Source organism: Drosophila mojavensis, unplaced genomic scaffold (assembly GCF_018153725.1).
Source record: "Drosophila mojavensis isolate 15081-1352.22 unplaced genomic scaffold, ASM1815372v1 contig_231, whole genome shotgun sequence".
Classification (NCBI taxonomy): Eukaryota; Metazoa; Arthropoda; class Insecta; order Diptera; family Drosophilidae; genus Drosophila; species Drosophila mojavensis.
The window spans coordinates 4598233-4615128 of NW_025318772.1; the positions used below are offsets into that span (position 1 = coordinate 4598233).

The 16896-nt window shown below is 41.7% G+C and overlaps 3 protein-coding genes across 3 annotated transcripts; 1 reads left to right on the forward strand and 2 right to left on the reverse strand.

Annotated features, from left to right (window-relative positions):
• Positions 1-156: 156 nt before the first annotated feature.
• Positions 157-603, reverse strand: LOC6574951 (metallothionein-4). The gene is made up of 2 exons (XM_002000942.4): positions 491-603; positions 157-402 (listed from the first exon to the last, which is right to left on the reverse strand). Exons 1-2 carry the CDS (start codon positions 513-515, stop codon positions 293-295), a joined length of 135 nt encoding a protein of 44 aa, XP_002000978.3. The 5' UTR covers positions 516-603; the 3' UTR covers positions 157-292.
• A 285-nt stretch (positions 604-888) lies between these two features.
• LOC26528313 (metallothionein-4) lies at positions 889-1275 on the forward strand. The gene is made up of 2 exons (XM_015167750.3): positions 889-999; positions 1064-1275. Exons 1-2 carry the CDS (start codon positions 975-977, stop codon positions 1162-1164), a joined length of 126 nt encoding a protein of 41 aa, XP_015023236.1. The 5' UTR covers positions 889-974; the 3' UTR covers positions 1165-1275.
• Positions 1276-5985: 4710 nt separating this feature from the next.
• LOC6574952 lies at positions 5986-7913 on the reverse strand. The gene is made up of 5 exons (XM_002000943.3): positions 7585-7913; positions 7398-7529; positions 7141-7344; positions 6884-7078; positions 5986-6824 (listed from the first exon to the last, which is right to left on the reverse strand). Exons 1-5 carry the CDS (start codon positions 7724-7726, stop codon positions 6049-6051), a joined length of 1449 nt encoding a protein of 482 aa, XP_002000979.2. The 5' UTR covers positions 7727-7913; the 3' UTR covers positions 5986-6048.
• Positions 7914-16896: the final 8983 nt, after the last annotated feature.

The following is a 16896-nucleotide window of genomic DNA, read 5'->3' on the forward strand; positions in this document are numbered from 1 at the left end:
GGTAGGTGACATTCAAGATAACAGATATATATTGACCATGTATATGAGAAGACCTTAAAATTGTCAAAATGTTTAGTTGTACTGAGTTGTAATTTGAAAACATCTTTAAGGTTTCTTTCGCTAAAAATTCTAAAAAAAAGTGCTAAAACAATCCAATTAAAATTGAGATAGTATTTTTTATTGTCCGTAGTCAATTGGTGTGCATCGATGAATCAGTATTGGTAGATATATACATAATATGATATTTATTATGTACTATGTTTATATCTATATATCTATTTATAGTCTGTTATCAATTTTTGTTGGAGCAGCACTTGTCCTTGGGTCCGTTCTTGCAGGCGCATTTGCATTGCTGGCTGCAGGGGCAGCTGTCGCCGCACTTGATGGCCGAGCACTGGCAGTCTGTGGGGGACGATACCGTTATGTTTATTGTAATACTTATCCGACATAGTTTATTTATATGTATGTATGTATGTATGTATGTACTCACTGGTCTCACACGCTTTGCAACCCATTTTCTGTTTGTTTATATCTCTCTGTTTACAAGTGTGTGTTCGACACGATGTTCTCTCTGACTTTGTTGACTCGGCTCGCTGTCGCTGGCTTTTTATAGATTTCGAGGGAATGCGGTATTTTGCGCACCATTTGTGGTGGGATGAACTGTGTGTGTTATCAATCATCAATTAGCAAGTACTAAGCGCACACATAGCCGGCTCATCAGGGCGTGCGCAAAATTGCGTAGCCGACTTGATATCAGCGTATTTAGTTTTGCGCACGATTCACGCATACAGCTGTGCACGGCTTTTTTATTTATTTTTTATTTTTTTTATTGTTGTTGTTTTTTGTGGCTTATCAGCTTAGCGTGGCCGTATAAAATGCGGCGCTCTGAGCGCATTGAACAACAGTAAATCAACAGCAATCATTGTGTTAGCCATTCCATTGTGAAAAAGTGCAAAATAAAAACCAAAGTGAAAATGCCTTGCAAAGGATGCGGAAACAGTGAGTAAAGTGTATTCACTCATCGAGTGATGGTCTCCATTAATGAGCTCGATCCTGCTTCTAGACTGCCAGTGCACGTCCGGCAAATGCGGCAGCAGCTGCGCCGGAAACCAGCAATGCCAATGCGCCGGCAAGACGGCCCCCACCTGCTGCCAGACCAAATGAGCTGAGGTGCGAAGCGGCGCTTCATAGAAATTTCTAGTTCCATACTGAAATCTCCGACTGATTGTTATAAAAGGATGCTTAATAAATTATATATTTAATAGTTAACTGAAACTCAACGTTTTTTGGCTTACGAAGAACACTTTAAATCGAGTTAATGTTACGGTAATTTGATTTTAGCGGAAAGACTTTAGATACACTTCAGATTCACATATAAAGAAGGCATAGAGGCTTTGGTCACTCAAGGGTGCCATTAAAATTTTGATTCCACTAAAAAACTGATTATTTGTGCAAATTGTGGGCAGAAAACTTGTTTAATTTGCAGCCAAGCAATGCACTCAACAATTATGCAGGCACAATGTGTGTCTGCTCAACGAGCTAAAGTATCATCGTTCAGCTGAAGGACGCTCAAGTCGACGCAGTCTGCAGCGGCTGGCAGCGAGTGGGCCTTGGGTGACCAGGCAGCAGGGCAGCGGGACAGCGGGGCAGGTGGCCGGGCGAGTCCTTGTACAATTGCCAACAACTACTATTCATGGCATACAAGTGTGCAAGCAGCTCTTGGGGACGCTGATTGCATGACAGGTTGACTGACATTTAGGGAGGGGGCGGGGCGTGGTGTGTTTCGCTTGCGCTGGCGTTTCGGTTTTGAGGCGAGACGGTAAACACGAATGTATCCAAAAAGTGCATTAAGCGCACTAATTGCAATTGACAATTGCATTACGCCGGCCCAAAATGGTGAGTCAAGGCCTTGTCCTCAAACCCAGCAGCAACATTTTCAATTTCAGCGTTTTTAATAGTGTTAAAGCGTCGGAAATGAAATCGCGCTCTGCAACTTGCTGTTTGCGCAAAGTCATCAAACTTAATTTGTATGGGGGGAAATTCGAGCTCAAATGTTTTTACAGCCATTTCCGGAACGGCTGCTAGTCGAAATGTCTGTGGCACTCGATTTGCTTGCCATTCGCATGACATACGGATATGTGGCAAAAAAAAAAAAAAAAAAAAAGAAACAAATAAATGAGAATGGAAATCCTCTCAGCATTTTGGCAATATCTAAAACTGTAATCGTAGCAGTTGCATTTCTATCTATCTATTTCTAATACCTTAATAAGCACGAGTGATGGAAGACCAAAGGTAAACTACTTAAGCTTTTGCTTCATTCCTGATAAATAAATGTGGAACTTGAATTCAAGTAAGTAGAAAATATTAATAATCTATTCATATATCTTATATCCCTTTTTTTCATATTCATATGTCTTTTTTTTTATATTAATACATAATTTTGAAAATATATGAACTTGGAATAAATAAATAATAAATTTTCTCTTTATCAGGGTATATTTTGGTCGAGTATTTATTTATTTATGTTTTAATTTTTTTTAGCTCCTGTTATTTTTAACTTTTTTTATTGGTATTGGATAGTCAGTGGAAGTTTATTGTCACGGAATTTCAGATTTGTGTTGATAATGTTGGGGAAATAAACGCGAGAAATTCGTTTAGGGTTATTTTTGGCTTGGTTTGGCTTCAGGCCCGCATACAAATGGCAATACCTGAGAATACGGCGTGAGATGCAGCCGTAAGCGGGTCAGGGCGATGGCGATGTTGATTGCGAGTGCGATTCGTTGTTGGGGAAGTTGCGGCTTAAGCCACACGCTGCGTATACGCGATATTGCGAGCCATTTAATTCGCTGTCGCGGCCTTTAAACACAAACGCAAACAGTTAATTACGGCATTAAGTTTTCATGCTGCAGTCAAAAAAGGCGCCACTGGCCGGGACAGCAAAGAAGCGAAACAACTGCAATGCGGGCACTTCGTGAGCGCTTTGTCGCCAGCAGCAGAACGAGAGCCGACAGCACGAACAGGAGCCGGAGCAGGAGCAGGAGCCAGAGCAGGAGTCGGAGAGCTAAAGTCACTGCGAGTGCGAGTTGCGAGTCCATGAAAAGAATGTGACGTCGCATCACTTATGCATAACTTTTCGTTAGCCACTTTAGACTTGGGCACGTTCCAGGGCCATGCAGCTGGGTAAGAGTGGCTTTGGGGTGGCTTCGATGCTTCGATGGCTGGGCTGAGGACTACGTTGGACTCGCTGCTGAACATGTTTATCTTTTGCGTGTGACTTTTGCCTTTTGGCTGGCTCGAGTTTTTCTATTGTTGCGGCCAAGTGTTGAAATCAAACAGTGTTGAGAAGCAAACACACACACACACGCATACATACACACCTTTACACTTGTAGTTGGCAAACAAACGTAAATTAATGAAATGCACAAAAATTCTGCCAAGTCTCCTGCTCTCTGTCTCTCTCTCTCTCTCTCTCTCTTGCCATGAGTCTGCAATGTCGGAATATTCTTAATAATTTATTGCATTTTGTTTGCTAAGCGCTTCAAAACTTGCTGAACTTTTCAACATAAATTAACAGATTAGTTGTTGCCTGCCAACAACAACAACAACAACAACAGCCGCAACAACGAAATATATTTTCAACTTTTCGCAGGTGGCCTTGGGAAAAAATACGCATAGTTCCTTTGGTGTCTGCCACAACAGCTGCTAATTTCCACAGTTGCTACGCTGAGCTGGAAAATAAAGGAAAATTGCGCTTAAATGTTGCCGAACAACTTTTGCCAAACAGCACGCACTGCAAACGCTGTGGGATCCACTCGCCTTTGGCCACTATAAATCTTTGCTATTTTGCCAAATTTGTAAATCTCTTTGGTATCCCGAGTGCAGAGTGAGTCGACGACGTGACTGCTGAAGTTGCAAACATTTTACATTAAAAATGTATATTTTAATTTGTAATTCATGTTACTTGCCCTACCTAATGCACAGAAGTCTTAAAGCTCAGCTGACTTTGGCTTGAAGTGCGAACTATGTGCGAACTATTGTGATTTACTGCCGTTCGATTTCAGCGTTCCCAAATGAGTAATCAGAGCAACATTTTCGCTCGTCATTTAACATTTAACAAAAACTCATTTCGTTTTCGATTTGTCGCTTATTTCCCAAAACACTTTCCGCCACACACACACACACACATAGAGAGAGAGACGAAGCATGTGCCTGATGACTGCGTGAATGTCTTTGGCTTCAGCAAACACATTAAGCGTCACATCCTGGGCGCGTCTCAGCTATCGGCCCGGATGTCCTGCCTAGCCCAGTATTGACTGGCCGCTGACCAACTTTGTTGACAGCAATTTGGAATGCACGACTGCACCGCTGACGTTGCCCAAGGCAAGCCCAGGCCATCAGCACCTAATGACAATAGCTGCATTGTCCAGCAGTTTGTATGAAAAGTACTACGTGTGATAACAGACCTTAGTTGGCTGACATTAAAGTACTAAGTGGGATTATCTATACTTGGTACTCATGAGGCTTAAATCATTCATCTCAGATGCTCATTCGGTTCCTGCTTACAATTTATATGAATTTAAATGAATTGTTGTACACATTAATAGAAATTCAGTCTATACATATGTATGTATGTATATTTAAATGCAAATATATAGAAAAGTCTAAAAACTTGTGTTATAAAATATTTGATATGAGAAATATGGTGTGTATAATAATTTTTGTTATGAGTGCTTAGTAAAAATATTAAACAAAAATAAAATTCACTTCCAAATTGAATTGAAAGTTCCAGCTTTAAAGTCTAGGTGTTAAGTTTTAATAAATAATAATTAATTAAACACATAATCAAGAGTTTAAATCGTATATAGAGTACAGTAAAATGTAATGATTGTTTCCAAAAGCTTTCTTGTGTTTCGCTCAGCTATTTTTACAGGTCATTTGGGCTTTCGGGTGTACGGAGCCCTATCTTTATCCGAGTGCTATTGTCTTCTAACCAGGTAGTCATTAGCTTAACGTTAAATTTTAATGCTGTAACATGTTCAGAGCGAATCAACCTGCCCCCACTGCATGCTTTTTTCTCTCTTCCACTCTCTCTCGCTCTCACTCTCTCTCTCTCTTTCTGTGTGTGTTCATTTTGTTGTATTGTTAATTAGCCGTGCCACGCAAACAGCTGAGGCTAACTGCTGTCGGTTGTCCCGTGCACACGCTCAGCTGTCAGACACCAGATTCTAGAGGCAGGCATTGCCATTACGCTGGCATTGCGCAATGTCTTGTGACGCTTTAGCTATGCAGCTGCGTGAGCTCCACTGGAGCAATGTCCTCCCTGCTCGGCTCATTAGCTAACTGCACACGTGCACAAATCAATTTTGCCACGTCCAATGCGAGTTGCACGCTCGCACTTGAGTGACTTAGTGACGCGCTGCAGACCCTAATCCCAGCAAGAGTGCTCCAGAAACAATCATACGACGCGTTGTCCAAAAGCAATCAAAGCGAATGGCTCTACTGCAAAAATCACACACGCTGCATCCTTGCCCCAAAGCAGCATCAGCTGCAAAGGAAGCATGGCGCGTTGCGGTGGCAGGACGGGGACGTTTTAATAAGCAATGGCTCAATGGAGATGATGCCATAAGTATGCAAGTGCCACATCGCATGTTGTTGCGATTGCTCCAACGCGCTTCCGACTGCATTCCGGATGTGCCCAGCACTGGCAAAGCCAAAGACTAACACAGCTCCTGCTGCCTGCTCTTGATGTTTATCTATTGCAGTGCCTTGGCTTGCACTTGGCAAGCAGCTTCGCACTGATAAGTGCAACATGATGCTCAAATTATATGGTTTCACTTGCCAGCACAGCAAACGAGCCCCATCAGCATTACACAAATACATAAGCGCACATAAGCACAGGAGCGGAACGGGCCCGATGGGGCAAGTTCTTATCAACTTATTAAAGTGCGAGGTCTGTGCATAAAAGAAACTCAAATATAGAGAAAATCTGAGAAAGAGTTTGCTTTACTCTTATAAACATTTCTTCATTTCTTTCTTCATTTTGCTTTGTTAGTGATAATGAAATGATATGAGCTCTAGCCTATCGCGCAGATCTGCATAGGCCACAGCTGTCAGCCCCACTCTGTGGTCGATGGGCACTGATTCGTAGTGGCCGGGCTTCTTCTGGTAGGCCACGAAATTTGTGTAGCTGTGGCGCTGAAACCTGTAGCCCTTGCCCATGCCGGCGAAGAGCTGCTGTTGATAGCTACTCACAGGCGCTGGCTCCGTCTTGAATCCAGGCTTGGGTAGGGGCTGCTTATCGTATGTGTAATGTAAGAGGGCTAAGCACAGGGGCGGCAGCAAGGCTGATTTTCTTTTCCGATCGCGATCAGCGATGATGCAGCTGCTCTGATTTGGGCTTGGATGTGACTCGTAAAAATAAGAGCGCATTACGACGCCGTAAGGTAGTCGCATTTGGAACCGTTCTCGGAAGTTGGTTCGATTGATGGATCCAGACAACTGGCTGTCGATTTTGAAGTGCCCGAGGTGCCAGGGGCTGGCCTGCTGGCAAATGTATTTCCTGTCGTTCAGCCTATGCGGATTGGCAGACAATGCTCGTTTCATGGATTCTTCAGTGATGTAAATTATCATCGCATACTTGTAGTTCTCGGAGCGCTGATGCACGTAGACACGCTTCAGATTGCCAAAGGCGCTGAACAGCTCAAAGACCTGGTGGTGCACAATCTCCATACTCAGATTGCGTATGTACAAAATGTTTTTGTCATCCAAGTCGGAGGACGATATAAGCTGACTTGGTGGGCCATATGTTCGCCTATGAAGATGCCCTGTAAAATAATTGTTGTACAATATTCTCTTAAAAAATTTCGAAATATATATATTATACCAGGCTTGTTCCTCGAGTGCTGAAACGAATCAGCAGTCTTGCTCTTTGCCTTTCCATTATAATCGTAGCGAAAGGTTTTGGGATCGATCGGTGTTGGAAAGCCTTGCGAAGGTCTACGATATGGGTGCGTTGAGGTTGGAGCTTGCGATGATTCTGGTGCTGTGGACTCAGATGGAAGCCCTGGCTGTGGAGGCTCTACAAGAGAGATCTTCTGTAAGTTCTTCTAAATTGTTTTGGTAGAAATAACAGTTACTCACTGGGCGAATACCCCGACTGTTGTGAGCTTGAACAATTCATGGAATACCGTCTCTGCATTCGATTGGCATCGTTTTGATGGCGCTGATCCTTATACTGGGTGGGCGTCAAGTACTGCGGTGGTCCTCGATAGGGCTGTGCTCTTTGCTCATTTGCTTGTGTTTTAGGCTCAAGCGCATTAGGCTCCAAGGACAACCGTCGAGCACCTGCAATTTGCTAGTGATAATCAATTTTAGACATATTTAGGGCATGCACTCACCGATATTGCTGGGAGTGCTTGGAGTGCTTGGAGCTGTGATCGGTGCCTTCCACGAGAACTGTGATGGTTTGGTATATAAATTATTTAATGATAAACGCCTTGTGCCTTGAGCCTTTGCTTGTTTAATGTCGACTAGAAAGTCTTGGTTTAGTACCAAATTGCACAAATTTGTAATTTTAAAATATACCTTCTTTAGTGCTTGGATTTGGCTCAGTTGAAACAGCCTTGGGCTCAATTTTTTGGTTTTGAATAACATCACTGGGACTTTGAGTTGGAGTCTTCGGCAACTGCGAAAATCTGCGATATGAAAGTCTTGCTGGTGGGCCCATTATTGGCAGATCTGTCGATGTCTTCGCTACGGCAGGAGTAGGAGTAGGAGCAGGAGCAGGACCAGGAGTAGGGGTCGGAGCAAGAGCCGGAGCAGGAATAGGAGTAGGAATAGAAGCGGGATTAGGAGCTGTAGAGGGAGCAGGAGTAGCAGCAGAAGTAGTAGCAGTAGCAGCAGCAGTAGTAGGAGCAGTAGCAGCAGCAGAAGTAGAAGCAGTAGCAGGAGCAGTGGTTGGAACAGTAGCAGGAGCAGTAGTAGGTGCAGTAGCAGCAGCAGGAGTAATAGCAGCAGCAGGAGCAGTAGTAGGAGCAGTAGCAGCAGCAGGAGTAGGTGCAGTAGCAGCAGCAGGAGTAGGAGCCGTAGCAGGAGCCGGAGCCGGAATATCTTTAGATTCCCCTAATATCTTTTGCTTATTTTCATTTGCTAATTTCTCGGTTGCTAACATCTTCGTTAGTTGCAGCGATCTGCGATATGTACTTCGAGGTGGTGGAGGCTTTGGTATTTCTATTTTCGGGTACCTTGGCGCTTGGCTACCTGAAGGTAATGAATTGATAAGAATTGATCATCGGATAATATTAGATAGGAGAACTTACTCTCTGCTTTCTGCTTCTCCTTCTGCTCCTCATTATAAAAAGTCCTTTTGGGCGTAGAAGACTCATTTTGGACTGGTGTGACTGGAGTGATAAGAATTGATCATCGAATAATATTAGATTGGAGTACTTACTCTCTGCTTTCTGCTTCTCCTTCTGCTCCTCATTGTAAAAAGTCTTTTTGGGCGTAGAAGACTCATTTTGGACTGCTGTGAGTGGAGTGCTCCGGTTTTCCTTTGGCTTTGCGAGATGTGAAGTTCTGGGACGCCCACGACGTTTTGGTTGTGACAATCCCGTGGTTTTAGTTGCAGATGGTTGTTGAGATGTCAAGACTTAAAGGGACTTAAACATATTTGATTGTGGATGTAGATAGCTCTACTTACCTTCCTGTTTCTTTTCTTGCTTCACAGTGGATACATCTATGGTTCCACGCCTTTTTTTTGCAGGCACTATTGTCTCAGGCAATTCAGCCAGATATTGCGTTTTTCTGCGATTCGGCTGAACTGGTTCTGCAACTAATTTATTTTTTTTATTACAGCCTAACCCTTGAATGGATGTCCAGCACTTACCGGCTTTTTCCACTGCCTTCGGAGCGGCAGTATTAATTAATTTGGCTTTTTTCTTTTCGACTATATCCTCACAAATGGTGTTCGCGCGAGCTCTCTTAAGCGTTGGTTTTTTGTCCATTTTGGTTATGTATTTTCGATGGGCAGAAATTGATATTTTTTCGAGAGACAGCAAAGTCAAGAGCTACTAGACTGATTTGTCAAATTTGAACAATGTCGTATTAACTGACGTTTGTCATCGTTTGCAAAGTCTGAAATGTGATTTCATCGGCTTTCGTGAGTATTTATTCGTGACTCTCTGCGTGACTTCGCTCCTGTGCGCACCACCACATGCAAACGCATTGCACATTGTTGCACAGACTATTAAACCTGCTGACGACGATGATGAAAATGCGTTTTTAATGCAGCGCAAATGTGGCAACTGTTTCTGCATGCCATCATATGTGGGCACACATTTACATACATAGATTCTTGCTTGCACTTAACCAACATTTTATGCAAATTACGTGCCAAAAACTTGAGCAGCTTCCGTTTTCAAAATTCAGCCTTATTTCTTAAGTGTCTAATTTTTGTTTTTTCGTTTTTCTTTTTTAGAGACTTTAGAAATTCCATAGGCCAAAATGTGAGTCATATTGAAAGTGTCGGCATCGCTCGATGGCCCTAAATTTGTACGTTTGAACGCTAAACAACCCTCAATGGCACCAAATTGAATTAGTTGTAGGTTCACTTATGTGGCTGGCGAGCATAACGTGACTTGGGTGCAAAATTTAGCCAAATAATGCGAAAAGTCAACGCTGGCCAGCTGTTGATTAAGTGCCCAACCAGCTTGTGAGATAATCGAATTGCAGCATTCAATATAGCCAAGAAGAAGCCATAAATAATCACTTAATAAATAGCAGAACGACCATTGGCACATATAAATAAAAGTGAGATGATTAAGATTTGAGCATATTTTGCTTGAAAATTAAATAAAATATACTTTAAAAAGTTTACTTTTAGCTAAAATTACCATAAATAATAAAAGGAAACATATGCAATTTTAGAGCAGCACAAGACGGCTTAAAGGTTGCGGCTTTAGTTGTAATTAGAAACCGAACTACACTATGAACTCTATTCAGCTTCTCTTGTCTGCCAGGTTGTCTTTATTGACTTGGTTAGTCGTAAAGAATAGTTGATTCGGAGCCGACGAATGGATTCACGTATCACAAACATGCCAGCTAACGGAGCCAACTAGTCACACATGCAGATGCATGTGTGCATGTACTTCTCTATATATCTCAAATTTGTTCTGTCTGCCCATTTGCATGCCGTGCAGTTCGTGTGGGATGATATCATGTCATCGTTAAAGAAATCGAATACTTTTTGTGTACCGCAAATAGACAATGGCAGCGAGCTCTGTCTGCCTGGGTTTAATCAGGCACTTGGGCTGCTGCCTCTACAGGACACGTACACGGATGCAGCGCAGTGAAACAAAGCGAAAATCTTGCAATTTGTCGTCTAAACAATAAACCAAATCCTCGTAGCAGGCAGGAAAAACCAAATCAGCAAAAAAGCGAGCAACGACAACGTGCAGAAATCAAAAAGCCAGTCCAAGTCATTCCTCTCTCTCTCTATATCTCTTTAACTCTCTCTCTCTCTCTTTCTTTCACTGCCTTCATCTCTGTGGTGTAGCCAAATAGACAAACGCAACCCTCATGCCAGATGGCTAAGCACAATTTAGAGGGCCAAATATACTTTGGACCCTAAAGTTCTTTAATTTTGCAATCTCTGGTTGAGTCTCAGGAATGATTCAGTATTTATAATGGATGGAATTTCCTCACTCTTTAATATTTTCTAGAAATCTTAGCTACAACTATGAGTTACTCTCTAATATGGCCCTGTCAGGATACTTGATTTGGTATGTAAAGTGGCTTATTTTATTGTACAAAGCAAGAGGTGTATAGCTTCTAAGCCAACATATTCTTATGTTAGAATTATTTTATATATTACTTAGTCTATAAACTTTATATGCTTAACATAAAAAATGTAAAAAGGCATTCCATAGTAGCAGCAGCAGACAAGCACTATAAGGCACATTCTTTATTTTTATTTGTCCTATTTTTTTTTTATTTATCTTTTTTTTTTTTTATATATGTATATATATAGTGTACTCTACATATCCCCGATGATATATAAAGTGCAATATTTCGGTGACGGGCGAACCGTGAATGTAAACTTTTTTGGCGACTTCTCGGGGGCATCGTAAGGCCAACGCAGTGCTGTTCGTTTGATAAGCCACGACTTGTGCTATTTTTTATAGCGATGCCGCTGTGCGGGCATTAAAACATGCAATTTCCATGCATTCATGCAAATGGCTTTCAGTCTATCATATGTATGCATTTCTCTCAAATATTCATTTGCTGAAAGGAAACGCTTGTTTCAAGTCCAAATTCAGTTGCCTGTGCACTTGAATGTTTTATGTTGTTGAGCTGCTCCAGTATAAAAATTATCAAGACTAACGAAAGTATGTCAACATGCAATCAGAGGCTGCCAGGCGGCAATCAGGTGTCGCCTCTGGCTGAGTCTCTTTGGCAGCTGCGATAACTTAATTAAAAGTGAACTGTTTTAAGCCAATCAAAGGCCACGTATATATGTGGACTGGATCTTATTAGCTGGCAGGCAACTTCAATTCGGATTTACACTCTACTCGATTGCTGGTGAGTCAGGCCAACAACCCGCACACACACACACACACATACACACACACACACCGGCCCAGTGCCGGCGCCAGGGTAAATGTGGACTACGTGTCGGTTTCAATGAAATGAAAATATAAAATATGCATTTACTGCAGTCCGCCTCCAGTTACAGATAGTTGCCACCGGCTGCTGCTGCTGCTACTGTTGCTGCTGTTGCCCGGATAAGTATGCTACGGGCAACGTGCTCTGCGCCGGGGAATTGTGTCGAATGTCATGTGCTGCGCCCCGCATTCAAATGCCAGCTGCACAGAGTCTACCCAAAACTGCGATCCTTACCAGAGCCAGACAGCCAACGGAAACGGAAGCAGCATTGTTCGGCTGCCGAGCAGCACACTCCATAATAAATGTAACGAGCGTATTACAAACACTTACGTATGGCAAGTTTAAAGTGCAGCCATCACTCGCATAAGCCCCAGCATAACTACTTCAACATACATATCTCTATATATGTATATACGCATATGTGTATATACCCTACAGCATTAGATTATATATAGCTATTTGAAATTATCAAACACCAGCTGTTCAAATATGTATAGCTAGTTGTATCCAGCATTGATTTGTCCTTCTGCTATTTGCGTAACCAAATATCTGATTAAATATGGACACTGCCGTCTGGCTTAGTCTATTATTGTATTTTATACTTGGCTCAGCTTTATTTCGAATTTTAAGCTATTGAATACCTTATGAATATTCTGGGACAAGGACACAATGAGACATAGCTCAAATGGAAAGGAATTCATAATATAAAATACAAAATAGTTAATAGTTATTTTCATATTGAGTAATTCAATATAAACTCTTAAGAAATAATTTAGGATTCTGGCAAATTCACAGGGCAACTGCTCGTCGAGCAGACTTTGCAAAGAGCTTTATGAGTCGCCTTAGTTGCTTTATATCCAACTGGAGTACTTTTGCCAACTGCCACATGCTCGTACATAATTGCTGAATCAGTCGCAAAATAAAATGGACATCAAGACAGCGACTAAATCAAATGTGAGCCAAGTGAAAACTTGGCCCAACTTTGATGCAAGTATTGTGTGCGAGTGAGAGGGGCGCAAGTGCGAGCTGGACAGAAAGGGGGTTAGGTTGGGTGGTTGGCGGGCTGGTGGGTGGTGCTTGGTCGCATGCACTTGAAGTGCTAAAAACTTTGCTGCGCTACGTTAGCAAAAACTTTTGCTAGCTAGTTGTAGCATGAAAAGCAAAAGTTTGCCGTCAAAGCGAAAGTTAAAGCCAGCGCCTGCAACAACAAAGCAAATCCGAATAAAAAACTGACAAATATATATGTATATACATATCTATATATATATTTACTATAAAAGTGCAAAAATAAATGAAGTTTATTTGTCAGAATTAAAGTTGGCCGTTGATAATTCAGATAATTCTGCATTTCTGTTACCTTCTGGCTCGCGGCAATTTCGAAATGATTTTTTATGAAATATATTTTTGGATAATTAGTTTTAATTTGTGTTTTGAGTAGGTGCAATGCAGACGAAGGTCCTGTCCCACAAATGGACTGGGTGGTAAATGCGTCTGCGTCTGGTTAGCCAATGGGGACATTGTATAGCTGGAAACATTCCGAAATGGCACAAAACTTTCTCGCATTCTCACATTCCCGTATTCTCGCATTCTCGCATTCTCGTATTCCCCAAGCAAGTTGCACGTAAAATTTTTGCACAATTGGCAATCGAAAATTGGAAAAGTTTTTCCTATATTTGTTTTGGCTTCATTGAGTTGACTGCTAACTCACACATACGCACGCAGATACACTCACAAATTGCTTAGATATACACCCATACACACACACACACACACACACATACACATTGACTCGTTGGCTGCTATTAGCAAAGTTTTGTATGCTCTGCTTTAGTAGCAAGCTCCCTCAAGTTAAGCAAAAACTTTAACGCAGCTACAACTACCAAAATAACAGCAACAGCAACAGCAACAACAACAACTACAACTACAATAAACCTAATGGCATATCTATTGGCAAATGGCCGCGTTTATAATTGCAACTGGCAACTGGCAACTGGCAATTGGCAATTGGTAGCTGGCAATTTTCAATTTGTTTGCATTGCATTGGCAACTTTATGATCGCAGCGCATCACTGACAAACTGGCAGCGCTACCAACACCACCACCATTTTCACCACCCGCCTGCCCAGCCCAGTTTTGTTCAGCTCACTATTATCCACTTGGTCAAACTCTGATAGAAGCAATTAGAGTGCAGCTAAAAGACGCTTTAAGTCTGGTTAGTGAACTTCTAGACTGAATTGCAGTGTTGTAAAACGTAATGATTTCAGTTGAAGCTAACATGGAAAATGCGGAATTAATGTTAGTATGTTTAGGTGTTTATTTAATACAGCGCGCTTCAGCTGAATAGATCAGCTTTCCTGTACTGTTAAATATTTACTGTTAATTCGCACTCTTATCTTCCAATCTATTTTCTCTCTTTGAAACATTTATTTAGAAATATGTTATTATATACTCAATATTATACACTATTTATGCTAATTTTTAAAATTGTTAAAAGATTTAAATAAAATTATATATTAATTATATAAATGATTTTCCTTTACTTTATCCTTGTTTTACCCAGCTCCCTGCAAATATCCTACTCTGTAGGATAGCCTGAATGCCATGACGAGTTGCCGTTTCAAACACATGGTTACGCACGCTCATGAACTCACATTTTGAATGGTTTCAGTTTATGAAAATGGTTCACTCTCTACTCCGGTAGATTGTTCAGTTTTCGGTGAGAGCTGTATTCATTACAATTTCATGGTCTATTGTCATGCCAGCGGCTACGCAGTGTGTTTTATTTGAAGCTGAACAAGTCGTGTTGGCTCGCTTTATTCCATGCATTTCATTTCGCTGCATGAATTATTAATGGCCGTACGCATTCGCCTGCCGGGACAGCGTTTTGTGTGTTCTAAAATACGAGGTAGCTGGAATAAAGCTCGGCTATAGCTGGCAATTTGCTAATGAAGTGCCCGGATTGGAAGGCAGCTCTGTCAGTTAAGCCGGTGCAACGGCACGTATACGTAACGCGAGTCAGGTGCATATTGTGCATTCATTTGTCCACTGCACCAAAAATGTTAACACCATGCCAAACGTTTTTGTATTGAATTTGATTTCATAACTAGCCACGATTTGACGGCGCTAACGAGCAAATACATTTTGAAACTGCCATCGGTCGACTCTAATTGCTAATTGCTTTGTGATTGCTTTACGCAATGATTTTTCCAAAAAATTCCAAAAAATTTCGTATGCTCCACTGTCTGGCATCTGCCATTTGAATGTCGAGCCAATCTCTCCGATGGAGTTGCGATGGCTGCGTTTGGCTATTTCATGTTTGTCGCTATCGCTGATTTCCCCAAGCATCGAGAGTGTCAATTTGTTTGGGCTTATTGGTCGCACTGGTCGGGTTATGATTTAGGTAAGCGCCCAGGGAGCCTGCGTCTATGTCGCTGTCGATATATGACTGCGGATGCGGATGTGGATGTGGATGTGGATGTAGACGCCGTTGCGGATAGAACTTGAAACCCAGAGCGTATCCGCAGCTCGTCAGTTCTGATTTTATTATTTATGGCTCTTTTTTTTTTTTTTTTTTTTTTTTTTCATTTTTGTTGTTGTTGTTGTTGGTTATTTTGTGGCAGCAATTGTGATTGCGTTGTCCTAATAGCAAAATGATTTAACATATAAATATTCTGTTTCAGCGTTGGCCATCCCGAAACTCATTCGGGAAACATGTTTGGACTGCTGTCAAAAGTGCTTGCATTTGCATTATAATCGCCATACACAAAATAAATCTAAAACGTATGCATATTTTATGAACGCTTACCGCTAGCTGGACTGAGACACCAAATGGGCTGATCGTAGAGTTTGCCATGAATGAATAGTGAATACTCAATTATAAGATATATGCAAAGAATATGTATTAGACAGAGGCAAAGACAGGTATATAATCAAGATGAAATCATCAAATGAAATGGAGTGGGGGAGAGCATTGAAAAATTGACGACCATCCCCAGAGTGGAGTACAAGTGGAGTATGAAAAATAATTGTTACCTATTTATATTCAAATTACAACTTATTACAATTTTATTTTAAACACATCAAATATATTTACCTCAATCAATCAATTAAATACAATTCCCTACCAATTCAAGCATTATCAACTTGTTGTTTGGCCCTCGTATGGGCGCCGAGCTTAAACGGATTAAATGTAAAGTGATAAATTCCAATGTCCTGGCTGTTGCAAAGGTATACGAGCATAGCCTGCCCCTCCCACAAATATTTATACATATGCACATACCATATGAGTGATTGGGATTGTGTGCCATAAATTGTTGCAAAAAATGTTCGTAATCTAAAAACACAAATTTTATTACATACTGCGCTCTGCGAAAGCAGATGAAAGCTTCGCGCATGAAGCCATTTTCATGTATGCACATCGCGTATACGCAGCGTATGCTTGAATAGAACTACGGCAAATTAATGACTAGTTAATCGATTGCGGGGACATGGAAACCACAATTAAATAAGCAAACGTGAAACGCCACTAATTATAATTGTGGTGCAATAATTGTATTAATGGCGGAACGTAAATGCCAATTAATTAGATGTGATTGACAGCCAGGCAGGTAGGCTGTAGACAGGTAAGCGTCAGGTAGGCAGCCGACCGCAGCACGTACGGACTAATAATAGGTCATGTATTGGTCCTGCTGCAAGATGCTCAGCTAGAATTAGGCCGCTAGAATCGGAGCTCGGAAGCAGGTTATGTTTAATCCTTGGCTTTTGTTGATGTAGAACAACTCTATTTTATTATAATTCCATTTGAGGGACTTTTTAATTTCATTAGCGGAGCTTGTAATTAAAATGCCGCAAAGCGCTGCCAGGCGACGCAGAGCGGCCTCCGCCCGGTGCCTCCAGAGACTGCGAGTGGATTGTGGACGCGCCCACGCATTTGCCAATTAAAAATTTCAATTGCGGCATAAAAACGCGCGTGTAGAAAATAAACTTGCCTGAAATGGAATAATTAAGCAGCAGCGTTCATTAAATTTGCACAGCCAAAGTTAAATATAAATTCAAAGGCCTCGGCCCCCAGTCTCCCACTCCGCCTCCCCACAGATTAATCCACATACCGTGCTGTCCAGCCCGCCGCCAGCAGTGGGCCGTGGACTTTACCAAAAACTTTAACAGAAATTAATAGAGTTGCGGCTGACCGATCCGGCTGCCAGAGCCAAGCCGAGTCCAAAAATTATGTCAACAA

Coding starts and splice junctions, on each gene's coding strand:
- LOC6574951 (XM_002000942.4), bottom strand. CDS start 515: ATGGGTTGCAAAGCGTGTGAGACCA. Junction 403..490: donor TTGCAAAGCGTGTGAGACCA/GTGAGTACATAC, acceptor CGTCCCCCACAG/ACTGCCAGTGCTCGGCCATC.
- LOC26528313 (XM_015167750.3), top strand. CDS start 975: ATGCCTTGCAAAGGATGCGGAAACA. Junction 1,000..1,063: donor TTGCAAAGGATGCGGAAACA/GTGAGTAAAGTG, acceptor TCCTGCTTCTAG/ACTGCCAGTGCACGTCCGGC.
- LOC6574952 (XM_002000943.3), bottom strand. CDS start 7,726: ATGGGCCCACCAGCAAGACTTTCATATCGCAGATTTTCGCAGTTGCCG. Junction 7,530..7,584: donor AAATCCAAGCACTAAAGAAG/GTATATTTTAAA, acceptor AAGACTTTCTAG/TCGACATTAAACAAGCAAAG. Junction 7,079..7,140: donor ACAGTCGGGGTATTCGCCCA/GTGAGTAACTGT, acceptor TCTCTCTTGTAG/AGCCTCCACAGCCAGGGCTT.